General features: G+C 36.3%; 3 protein-coding genes across 3 annotated transcripts; 1 reads left to right on the forward strand and 2 right to left on the reverse strand.

Moving 5' to 3' along the window:
* Positions 1-650: 650 nt before the first annotated feature.
* Positions 651-2656, forward strand: LOC117915351 (CRIB domain-containing protein RIC5-like). Its single transcript, XM_034830911.1, has 5 exons — positions 651-987; positions 1199-1333; positions 1543-1643; positions 1786-1870; positions 1989-2656. The coding sequence occupies exons 2-5, from the start codon at positions 1276-1278 to the stop codon at positions 2480-2482; spliced, it is 738 nt and encodes a 245-aa protein (XP_034686802.1). The 5' UTR covers positions 651-987; positions 1199-1275; the 3' UTR covers positions 2483-2656.
* Positions 2657-5142: 2486 nt separating this feature from the next.
* Positions 5143-10161, reverse strand: LOC117913793 (kinesin-like protein KIN-10A). The gene is given in 7 exon segments (XM_034828833.1): positions 5143-5611; positions 6088-7761; positions 7870-7980; positions 8120-8227; positions 8318-8473; positions 9184-9339; positions 9342-10161. Coding segments are annotated over 7 exon segments (2973 nt in total). The 5' UTR covers positions 9834-10161; the 3' UTR covers positions 5143-5335.
* A 372-nt stretch (positions 10162-10533) lies between these two features.
* LOC117914550 (plastid-lipid-associated protein 6, chloroplastic) lies at positions 10534-13134 on the reverse strand (the record flags this gene model as incomplete). The annotated part of the gene is made up of 4 exons (XM_034829903.1): positions 10534-10941; positions 11049-11175; positions 11261-11497; positions 12868-13134. Coding segments are annotated over 4 exons (846 nt in total), but the record flags the coding sequence as incomplete, so codon positions are not given.
* Between the last annotated feature and the right edge of the window lies 1 nt (position 13135).

Raw genomic sequence — 13135 nt, forward strand, 5'->3', positions numbered from 1 at the left:
CGAGCCCAATAATGGGCCCATGGACGGCCTAGAGGGCTCAGCCAACAATATTAGTTCCATAGACAACCTGAACCGGGCCTAGCTAAGTAAGATTAAGAGGTCGACCACCTTAAACGTTTCCAAGCCCAGATCAATTGGACTAGCCACAAAAAAAAAAAAAACTACCTAGACCTAGGCAAAATGGACTCATGTTGAGGCACAACGATGGTTGGTAATGGTCAACCATGGTAAAGCCTCAACCCACGGTTAACCAATCAACCACATAGTACAGAAGATAGCATAGCTTTATTCCAGTTCCAAAACCAACATTTTTGGCCTTTCCCCTCTTAGACATGACAAACTACTCATCTAGTGACAAATTATGATAATTAATACTAAATTCGAATCAAGCTTAAAAACAAAGTTGTTTGAATAGACGCACATCATAATCATTGGGTGATATAAAAAAATTAACCTCTTATGCTGATTTATCTCTTTTTCATACATTTTTTATATAGGAACAGCCCATGTGGTGGTGACAAGTTTTAACCGCCCTTCGCGCTTTCTGCAAAATACAGTTGCATAGGCACCAAAAATAGCCGTCAGACATGAGGGCTTTATGAGCTATTCCTTTCTGATTCTCGTCCAAAATTTCCGGCCAGATACTGGTTCTGATTTGACTGCCAACCGGAAGGAACACCGCGTTGTTCCTACCGGAATCTAAAACATAACCACTGGTTTCTTTTGATATTCTCTTTTCATTCTATCTCGGATCTCTCTTGCTCTTCTTGAATATTAAATATTATCAACAATAAAGAGTTCCTGCGGTACTCGTTTCAAATTTTTTATCTTAGTTTCCCCTTTTCTGTTTGTTTCTGGGGAATTCAAAGAGATGAGAGAGAGTTTGTTCAATCCCATTACTTGGGTTTGGCCAGAACTCACCATATAAAAAATTTAGCTTGAAACAATCCAGAATTTCTAGCCATTTTCTCGAGTTTTCTTCTGAAGGTGTGGTTACTTTCTCTTTGGAACTTCTGTTGATTTTTCCAGGCAAATGGATGTTGTGTAACAATGAGAAATTCCTCCAAAGAAATGGTTTTCTTATAGAAAACAAAAGGGGGCTTCAATCATAAGAATGTTGTAGTTATAATTTTAAGCTTCTTTTTCTGATTTAATAGAGAAATATCCCATTCATTACTGTTTTCTTTGGTGTTGGAAGTTTGGAAGCATCATTCGATCAACCACAAGCAACTCGATCGGTGGTGGAAGGTTTCTACCTCTCCTTCTTTCAGATTAATGTCAACAAAGGTGAAGGGCCTCTTGAAGGGCCTAAGATACATTTCACAAATATTCGGTAAGTACAGGCTTCATTTTCCATCGATCGGGCTTCATTTTCCGGCAACAGTCTTGGTTCCATCTTATGATATCGTTTTTAATGGATTATTGATTGTTTGATTGCCGAGAATGGTGGAAAAGGAATGGATATTGGTTATTTCTAAACGGTGATCGTGAGAAAAGTTTATAGAAATGGATATCAATATTGTAACTTTAAAACTTGTGCAGAAAATGAAAAGGAACCCGAGATGCAGATTGGCTTTCCCACGGACGTGAAGCATGTTGCACACATAGGATGGGATGGCCCGTCTGTAAGTTCGCCGAGTTGGGTATGCCATTCACCTCCTCTTTCCTTTTTCTTTACAGACCAAAAATTTAAAACCTACTTTCGATTTTTTTTGTCATCAAACATGTAAATGAGCATGACAATTCAACGAGGTTTATGGGTCCCGAATTTTCAATAACCTGCAGATGAATGAGTTCAAATCCACTCCTGAAACCTTATCCGCCCCATTAACATCTAATGGAGTTGCAAAGGAAATTTCTGTAGATGAAGGTTAATTAATTTTCCATTTCCTCAATCTTTTTGTTCCATATATTTGTATAATTCACTCAGCATACTTAGAACAAATTAATGTTCTGGTTTTAGTGCTGAAATTTTGGTGCATTTGTAGATATAAATAGGACAGAAGGCGAAAAGCCGCCGACTTCTAAGGAAAAGCAAAGGAGACGCCGTTCATCATCATCGGGTGGCGCCTTTCCATTGGATTCCCCAGCTCGGAATCCTTCTGATGCGCCAAAACACAGCAGGCGCCATCACTCTTCGGGTGGATCTGTCATTTCCGACAACCAAGATGGGAGCACAAGATCATCAAGGCGGCACCACAACTTAAGCGGGCTGGAGTCAACCTCACGAGATGGGCCTGGAATCCCAAAACAGTCGCGCCGGAGGAAATCAAAGGGGTCATCTGGAGGTGGGTCAAGTAGGTCAAGGTCAAAAGGCCAGGCGTCGCTAACTGATGTTGATCCCTTCTCGGAATCTGGACTTCTGTCTGGAACCAAACATGGAACGAAGAACAGCACCGAGTTGTACCCGGTTTCGGTTTTGGAAGTTTTTGAAGAAGAGAATGAGTGCGGTGAGATTTCAAAGGAACTTCGCGATTGGTAAATTATAGAGATTTAAACATAAACATCTGCATGACGGTGTGACTTCAGTTATTTTCCTTAAGCAGCTCTAGCCTCTAGCTTCCTTAAGCTGGTTTAAGAAGCTAATGTAAGTAGAGAGCTTAGTGTTTTTGTCTGCCAGAAAAGAAAAGAAAGGAAAAGAAGTTCAGTTCATACTTTTGGAAGCTTACATGCATGGATGGAACTATCACATCAAAACCGTTACGTTTGACTGGAAAAACATCAAGAACAAGCGCAGAACAGGGGTTGTTCTTTGCTGCCCACTGTTTAATTTTGAGTTACTCACCCACTGATAAAAAAATTAAAAAAATCATCAAATAGGTAATCATTATCCATTGATGAGAAAAAAAAATTATATGTATGTAAATATTACAATTTTTTTTAATTCATTATTAAATATAAAATATTATCTGTTATTTAATGAAATACTTAACTTTTATCTAAAATAAGAAAATTGTACCAACTACCTTGTACTCTTATTATTTAAATATATAAATAATAATAATCTAATATAAAAATTAAATAGTTTCTTTTAAAAAAATATTTGGGATTTGTATATTTCTTAACGAAGGAAAACAAATATTTTGTATTTTCTGAAAAGGATATTCGATGAAGGATTTTAAGCATTTATAAATGTTAATGGTAGTGTTTAATGCTTTGGGGTTTATTTATTTATTTATTTATACCTAAATGCAAATTTTGTGAGTAGAAATGACATATTTTTGCTTCATGATCCAAACAAGCTTGATGTTAATAAATGGCCTAAAACAATGACATCAACCTCTTTGTCCTCTACCTCTCATATTGCTTGCGTTGATGTCAAAGTTTGTCCATAGTTTTGGCAATAATCTTTTAGGTCAACCTTTAAGCAAAATTACAAATTATCTTACTCATTTAAATCTTGTGTCCATGTGATGTGATGTCCATGTTACCCAATAATTTTTATTGTCTTTTTAATGTAATAAAAGTTATCATTTTCCATTTGATACATCAATGCAAATACGATTAACCGAACTATGAGTAAACATTTATAAAAAGGTGTATGAAATTTAAGTCATTATACAAGGGTGTTATACAAACTATGCCACACAAATTTACTAACTATACAAGAAGTGTATAAAATTGTTTTTTATTAAGGAGTTCAAACGATTATGAAAAACTCTTCTACTTTTTTCTTATCACATAAGGATTGCATAATTTCCCCACTCAAATTCTTTATCCCAAGAATCGTTTCGACTCTTATTTTTAAATTTCATCATCAAATTTTGTAACTGCATATTTTGTTTTTGTAGTTTTAATAATATTATTTCTTTCCACCCATTTTTGTGAAATTTGATCTAAATGAATCTATATTTAAAAATCTAATTTAAAATTATAATCATATTTATCAAATTTTTTACTAAGATTATCTTAAGTTCTTTTAATATATTTATACTCATTTATTTAAAAAATAAAATTTTAATGTTATTTAAACATGGTCTATTACCTTTCAAATAAAAAAAAATTAAATGTCACTTTCAATAATTTTTAAATAAGATTTTATATAACATATTTTATTTGACATTAAAAAAATTATGTTAACATTTTTCTTGTTGTTCGTTAAAATACTTTGTATTAGCTTATTTAAATAAGAAAAATTATTTATGTGATATTAGAACTTTGTATTTTACTTATTTTTTCAATAAATTTATATTTTTAAAAATTTTAAAATAAAAACATTAAAAATTAAAAAAAAAAAAAACTAAAAGGATAAATATATGAAAAAATTAAGAGTGAAGTGATAGTCAATTTTTAATTTTTTTAAAATATGGTTAATGTGATAAATATAGAAAATAATTAAAAATAAAAGAAAAAAATAAATAAAAGAGTAATGTAAATTTAAAATAAAAAATAAAAATTAAACTAAAAGATAAAAAAAAATGGACAAAAAATCCTGAAATTTCTTTCCTTGATTATAATAAGAGTAAGAGGATTCAATATCTTTAAAAAATAAGTAAAAACCTAATGAACTTACAATATCTAATTGGAATTGGAAGAAGAGTTTGAATCTAGAAAAGGATAACTGCAGAGGAAAATATAAAATCATATGAAATATTTATTGTTTTAATAAGTTTTTGATAAACATAAAATAAATAGCAATTAATACGGTTGTTAACGATATCATAATGGAATGAAAATGAAAATATAATTATGAGAAATGAGGATAAAATAGAAATGTAAATCAAAAAGAGAGAGACACAAGTAATGGGGAATAGAAAAGGAAAGAGAAAAATCCAAAGAAATAGGAAATTCACACTCAACTCAAAGCATGCAATTCCAAGTGTGTGCAAGAGTTATGGGCATTTTAGGGATTATTAAAGGATAATATCCTTTAACTCGATTTTCATACCTTATTTGGGTCTTAAGCTTAAATGTGGATGATATAAGGATATTGGGTCAATTTTTAGATGCAACCCAAAAACATAATTCTCCCAAATTTGAGTCCATAAATCAAGAAAGCCTCCAATGAATAAGGAACAAAAACGTGACTTAATGAATTTGTATTTGAATGTTGTTATTCAGCCCCATCTTCTGTGTCCCTCCCCCGAGTTAAAAATGATGGAAAAATAAATAAGATGAAAAATGAAAATGAAAGAACAAGAGTGAAAAAAATACTAACCAGAAAGAACTATATTACTTATAGTACACAGTATATTTGTGATACAAAAAAGTTGATCTGGTTTGAGAATGTTGGCATTCAAATTGTCTGAGCTCAATTAAACAGTTGAGCTCTATGAATTAAGCAGAAACAGAACCAGCCATATAAAAGAAGTTGTAAACACAGCAACAACTACTACTAATATCTCTTCCTCATATTAATGAAGGGAGTGGGAGTCAAGTGATGAGCAACTTGGGGCGAAAAACCATCTCCTTGCTGCATGAAACAGGAATTCGGAGTGAGGGGTAATTTGTTTTCCAGTGGGCTCAAAGGGAGATGATGAGCAGGGCTTTGGATTCCTTTCACTGGCCGCAAGCAGGCTAGGTGTCCTCGTATTTGATTGTTGCAAATTGGAAGCTTGCTTGTTCGTACCGTTGCTTCCTTCTCTCTTGGTACTGGAGCTCCAGTAGGATCCTGTATATCAAAGTGAAAGCAAGAATTAGTAACAACCAAGATTGCAAGGGAATGGAAATTGCTTTGGACAGATGTTGTGAGAAGATTAAGGGGGAAAGGGAGAGAGCTAGGACTGCTGCAGTCATTCCACCCCAGAATTGTGCAAGGACTCTCTTTAAGTTTTCATTTTCAGTCTTTTTGGGCAACCAAATAAAACTATTGGAGAGAGTTTTTCCAAACTTTTTGTAGAAAATCTTAACAAATAAAACATAACAAAATTTCTAAAGTAATTAAGATGAGATTACCCTTAAAAAAACTAACTCACTGAATTGTGATCATACTAAATGAAGAATGATATAAATGTAGAAAATGTAGGAGTATAGCTATGGCATGTTTCAAATGAATTTTTATGAATGATACTAAAATATTTCAAATTGAGATAATCCATGAAAAAATGCATTAAACTGCAAACTTGTTAAGGGAAGAATAATATGTACCCCAAGCACAAGAAATGTAAATGCTTGCTGCTTATCCTCTCCAAGGTGGATTTCAATCAGCTTTCGTAGGTCAGCAAGGCTTGAATCCCTTAGAACCTTGAGCGTGGTAATGAATTTGCCTGGATTTTCTTTTGATGCCTCCCATTTCACATACACTTCAGTCATAGCACCAGTATCTTCATTTACTGGGTTGAGATTCTCCTTTGAAGCCAGTGCCATGTCATCAGATGCTCGGCTTCTGTTCATCTGGGCTTCTATCAGCTTCTGCTCATTTGCAAGTTTAACCGTTGCAAATGACTCTACAGGAGGTGCTGGATGTGTGCATTCTCTGATTCCTTTCACAGTTACATCACAAGGAATTTGATTTTCAATTCCAGATTCTGGTACAGATCCACTTTTTTGAACTTGCAAGAGTTCCTCTGGCAATGTAGTCGTGACAGAATCATCCCCAGTTTTTTTCATTGGGGATGACTGAGGATCAAAAGTTTCACACCTTCCAGGGGCCACCTTTGTGTGGTGAGAAATCTCTCTCTGATTCCCACAGAGTGTGAATATATTTTGAATTCTTTTCCGTCTTGAAGAGGCTGCATCTTTAGCATTTTCAGGCTCACTTACTAGTCCTGAACCAACAAGCTTCTCCAAATTCAGAGGAGATGATGAAAAAGACCCTGTATTAAAATTGATCTTGAGACCAGAGCCATCCATCCCGCCAGAGCACACAGTCTTTTCCTCTATTATTTCTTTCATCACTTCTTCATCCTCCAAATTCCCTTTATGTTCTTCGTCTTCTTCTGCCTCTTCATCCTCAAACACAGTGCTCAAGCATACTCTGTCACCATACTTGGCTGCAAAAACATCATCGTCAACTTCCTCATTCAAAATATTTTGATGAAGATGATTCAGAAAGCCTTGGTTGACATTATTATTGAGCTGATGAACACCCCTATCTATATGTCTCACATCACGAACATATGGTTCCTGATCACCCATGTCCAGATCCATAGACTTCACCATCCCAGGGTCCTCATCAGCATAAATCTCAACTAGCCTTTTGGCAAAGCCACTCCCTTCTAGGTCCCTTGACACATTTACCTTACCATTTATGCTCCTTGAAAAGAACAGCTCGGATTCAATCTCCTCCAGACGATACCTCAGCAATTCAACCTCCTGTTGCTGTTGCAATATTTTTTCTTCCATCCGCTTCCTACCCAGTTCCACAAACTCATTCGCCATACTCTGACACTCTTGCAGCTTCTTTTCCAACTCATGTTTCAAAAATTGGGTGCGCTCGTTCACCTTGAAGTTGATCACCTCTTCACTTATCCCTGATTCCTTCCCTTCCATGAGCTCAATTTTAGCTCTCAATGCTGCAACTTCTTCTTCTTTCTTCAGAAGCGCTTTATGGGCTTCATTCCGCTCCTTCTCCCGTAGCTTGTTCTCCATTTGTAACTTATAAATGAACTGGTCCATGGCAGCGATTCTTGATCCTAAAATAACTCCTGATGAAGAATCTTCAGTACCGAGTTTATCATTCACTGGTGTATGAGGACCACGAACAATACATTTTGCTTTTGCACCATACTCAAGGGTGGAGATTGTCTTGTGTATCTCCTTGGGATCAGGGCTTGCACATAATATCATTAAAATTTTTGATTTATCATCTTCGAACGAATCCTTAACAAAAACAAATACAAATTTTTTCAGAAATTAAACATCACACAGAAAAATGTAAAATGGAACATGTAAACCACTAAAATTTGCGGTACTAGGAATGGAATTTACCTGTAGAAGCATGGTTAACTTGCTGTCTCTGAACGGCACATGAGAATCACCATTTGCTATGGACTCGACTACTCTTTTCAAGGCTATATTTCCCTGGTTGATCTTTCCTGTCTGTAATCATGCCAGAAGCATACATTAGTGCTGCTCATCATTAAGCGGAAACAAAACTTTAAGCAAAATGGTTCTGGAAATACAATGCAAACAACTGATACTCATAAAGATATAATAATAGAATGTCAACACATTCTACCTGCATTTTTGCTTCCAATCCAGTTTGACCAGCTTGCTCAATATTTTCAGAACCAGCCATGTCAACAAGCATCAACCTTCCTCCCACAGTAGGGACATCAAGGATTATCTATGCAAATGCACACAGAAGATCAAGTTTATAAAGCAAGAAGATTTGGAAAGGTTGTCATAACCTAATAAAGTTTTAAGAGATTCAGACCATGCAGTGGCTTCTGGAGCTTCTGTCATTACAGAGTGTGCTTTTAACAATTCTTCGCTTCTCCACTTTTTGGATCTCTTTAGATATCTTTCCGGCTTCAGTTCCAGATATAAAGGTTGCATTCTTGGCCTTCTTTCCCATTACTTCTAGTCTCACCTGCAAATCCGAAATAAGAAATAGTAAGGCAAGTACATTGCCCCAATTGAAGGTTCAAGCAAAAGCCATAATAAAAATAAGACCTCCATTGTATCAAAGAAATGGCATACTAACATACTAATGTTCATAGTCACTATTAGTCCTTCCAAATGGAACAGCACTAACATGCTAATTATTGCATAGAATCTTGTTCCTAGGTTCAAACCACCACTAGGTCCTTCTGGCATTTTTAAACAGTAGACCAAAGAAATGGCATGGCAAAATCCAGATTAAGCACAAGTATATACTTGTTCACAAAGGCCATTTCCGGCACACACCTGTTCTATTAGTTGTGAGGGTTATGCAAGCTCTTTAGTAGCATAGCTTAACAAAATCATATCTGGATACAGCCTCACGGATACAACTCATCTTCCTGATTTTGATTCTCATAAAGCCTAGAAGATATCAACTGTAAGAAAGTCCTTTCTTATATGAACTCATATGAAAGAACTAGTCTTCTTGCTGGATAAATAAAAATCAGACAACACCAATTTCAGGAGAGTTTTTAAAAAGAAAAGCATTTTTTTAGCGCACAGAAGAATTTTCTCAAATGTTATATGTGAGCCTGTTAATGTAATCACGAATCAGGAATAGAGCTAGGGTCTAACAAAAGATTGTTTGCTTGTATAAATTACTCATCAAGAATCCAAGGACAGAGATAGCAATTTTACCTTTGAAGAACCGCCCTTAGCCCACCCAAGATTCAACCCTCCACCAGTGTTGCTTGACAAAAGATCATAAATCTCTTCATTATATATCTCCAAAACAGTGACTTGAACAAAAGTTCCAACACCGACGCGCTGCTCGTTGCCATCATTTTCTTCATCTGCTCCCCCAAAATATCCTTCAAAGATCTGTACACAATACCCGGCTGCTTAGAACACCCAAACATGGTGTGGCTCTTCCCCGAACCAGTTGGTCCATACATCATGATAGTGCATTTTTCACCCAATTTCACACCATTAATCCTGGACTCCACAAACTTTTTGTAGAATCCATCGATATCTTCTTCCTCTGACAATGAAACCCCATCAAGGCTGAAGTCGCGGTACCCAATATCTGTGCGAACCCGGACAGTCTGCCGATCGGGATTGATGTGCAAAATCGACACGGGTTTGTCTTTCCGGTCCGGGAAATCACGGATTCGGCCAATGACTTCAACCGGGTGCTCCGCCGGAGGGGTCTCTTTGGCTACTGAATGTGGGTTTGGAGATGGCTGTGCGACTTTTCCCCCATTGAAATGAAGCCGATGCTTGGAATTTGGCGTTTTCATCTGGGTCACTTGGGCGTGGTTTGACTTGGAAGAGGGTGTTGGAGCCATTAAAGATAAACCCCCAAAAAATAATTTTCAGATTTTTGGCCGAAATCAAGAACAGAGTTTCAGGCTCTGGTTTGGGCTTGTGAGATATCTTGAAATTACAGGAAATGTAGGTGTTCTGGGTATTTTCTAGGAAAATACAAGAATTGAATCTGAAATCGCTTGGGGTCTGAGAAAGATGAGTGGAGAGAGAGCTGTGTTGGAACGGGAAGAAATGGAAGAAAAAATTGAGGGTTTTGAGCGTTGAAGTTGAAATTAAAAAAGTAGCCGTTACGAGTGTAACGTCTCTATTTCCTGGCGAAACGAGAGCGCTTTCCAGCCGGCATGTGGGGGGCATGACAACAAAATTTCCGTTATCCATTTTTATTTTCATTTTGTAATATTTTCCAATAAAAAAAATTTCAAATTTATTTTGGCTGACACCCATCAACCTTACCAAAATTTTGAATTATGAATTATGGAAATTAAAGCATTAAATTACAATTTTTACAAATAATTCCTCATAATCAAATTATATTAATATTAATTTTTAAAAAGAATCATCTTAAATATTTTTTGTAATAAAAAAAATGAATTAATTGACAATAATTTCTTGAAGGAAGTTAAGTTAGGTCAAGCATTGGATCCTAAAGAAACCCACTCAACTAAAGATGAGCTTTTCAAAAGGTGATGTTCCTTAATTGGTTTCTTAGAAATATATGACTTGGAGGAATGGAACCCACTCAACTACCTGTAAAGATCAAATGTAGAAAAAATGAATTTACAGTTATACGTAACAAGACATGTTCCCTACAAACAGGAAGAAACAGGGGACTGTTTACAAAATGACAAGAAGAAAAGGGGATTGGATATTGTATTTTCTTCAATTGTGAGTCATGGTGACGAGTGCTTAGAGTTTATGCAATGACAAAAACTCTAAGCTCAGCCCTGTCTCCTCTGGTGATGCGGGTATCAGCATCAAGGTATGTAACCTCAAATTCGCCACTTCCTGTATTTGATGGTGGCCTCAATGCATCCGGGATCCGAGGTACCTCCAATGGTGGCAGCTGCGACAGGTTTCCTGTTGTCTTCACAGTTGTTTTCTCGAATGTTATTTTAATGCTGGAAGTTCCTACATACATTAAAATTTAGAAGCATTTTCAGGATACCTCTGTGAAAAATGAAGTAAAAATGCAGAAGAAGCTGTACAAGCCTCATGAAATGAGCTTGGAAATGAACCTATGAGTTCAAACTTGTGGGCTAATGTGGCAGTGAGTTCAATTGGCGGAAGGGGCCATGGGGCACCTAACTGGAGATCTACTATATTGTCGAAATCTTTGCTTACAATGTCAATCCTTTGAAATACCTGATAAAAAGAAATCAAGGTTTTAGATGACATGAGAAATAAATTTAGGTTCCAAGACCATGATCTAGAGGTGTTTCAAGGATACCTGCCCCAGAGTTATAGGGAGTAGCCTTCCAGTGGGAGGTCCAGGGCGGCTCCCACCTAGAGTACGGGATGAGAACGCACTGCTATATATCAATTTCCATCTTCCCTGAAGTTTATCAAGATCAATTGAGAGGTCAACAGTTCCTCCAGCAGCTTCAAGCTCTTTGGCAGCAGCATCTGCCTTCTGAAGATCATCCTCGATTGCAGCAAGTCCTCTATTTAGACCAGACACAGCACTCTGCAATGATTTGCACTCAAAGTGTTCAAAGACAATTACAAATATAGAATAACACATGAAAATTAAGTTTATTATGAGATTAACTTCAGGGTCACATCTACAATTCCAAGAGTTGAGATCTGAGTTGAAAGAGTTGAGGCTTTCGGTGTAAACAAGATTGTGCCAACAATGAACTGTTTCAAATGTGCCCAAATTCATTCAAAATTTGAATAAACTATTGAAGAAAAAGAAGAAGATAGAAAACAGTTCTACTAGCTAGCAATCCATTCCGTTGACAAGTCAATTTGCAGAGATTCAAGACAAAACATCCGTGGACTTTTGCAACATTACTCTAATTAGCCTTCTCATTTCTTTCTTCTTGATGATAAATTCCAGGAACCAATCTGAGTTATCTCATGTTTTCTGTCTTTAAGTATCATTCAACCTTTGATGTGTCGTCCTACTAGGTTTTTTACAGGCCACAAAAATTTACAAAAAGCACCTAACAACAAGGGGGCACAACCCATTTGGTCGATTTATCATCTCATTTTGTCATGCATTCCATTTATTTTGGCAATCCCTTCAAAGTTCTGGTTCCCATTTTTGTTTCCCTCTTTTGTTCCATTAACCAAAAGGGTGTATGACTTAACCAACACTGAAACATCTCACTCTTCAATCTTCGAAGTTGATTTACTTGCAATCAATGATGCATGTAAAATAATAATAATAATAACAACAATAACATAGGATAAAGAAGGGCTTTGTGCTGAGCCTAGTAAAACTAAATGCAATTTCCTTTGATAATAGCAACCACTTACTGATACTTGTCCTTGAGGATGTCACTATATTTGCTTAGAACTTACTTCAGTTCCCAATTCAGATAAATTGAAACCCTGGAACTAAAGTCAATAATCTCTTTCAATCCTATGAGCTAAACCAAATGATCCCTGAACTACTGTTTTGATCAAATATTCGTCAATACCAAAATCGACATACTTAAGCACTAAAACCAAGTCAAATTTCCATGAGACGGTGAGAAAGAACATACGATTCAAGCAGATTAGACAACACCCAGATTCGAATTAATTGATAAGGATCAAGTCCACGCAAGGATGCGTCTGAAACGGAAATTTGTAAATTCAATTCACTGATAAGCCCAGAATCAACCAAAAAATAAGAAAGAAAAATCCCCAAATCATATGGGTTCGGAAATTAAACCAGGCGTTGAAAACTAAGCTTTTCGGGCAAATAAAACAGCACAATACTTCCAATTCACGTAAAATCCAGAAAAATTCAGTCAAACCCATTAATTCAAGGAATGCCCAATTAAGAAATTATCAACAAAGAATCCCAAACAAACCGAACCCAAATCGAAGATTTTAAACTCATACCAGTAGTTTCAGTTTGAGAGACGAAAGAAGCTCGGCCGTGGAGTCTTCAGGGGGAGGAGGGGGGTCAAGAACAGAGACCTCATCAAGGGTTGACCTCAGGACAAAGCTTCTCTTGGGCAGGCCCGATGTCCACGTATAAGGTTTTGATGTTGTTCTAAGACGACGTCGGTCTGAAGAACGTAGGTTACTGGGAAGAGCACACGTTATAGTAATAGTAGAAGAAGAAGAAGAAGAAAGGGGCGGTGGTGGTGATGGAGAAAGGGAGAAA

Source organism: Vitis riparia, chromosome 5 (genome assembly GCF_004353265.1).
Source record: "Vitis riparia cultivar Riparia Gloire de Montpellier isolate 1030 chromosome 5, EGFV_Vit.rip_1.0, whole genome shotgun sequence".
Lineage (NCBI taxonomy): Eukaryota > Viridiplantae > Streptophyta > Magnoliopsida > Vitales > Vitaceae > Vitis > Vitis riparia.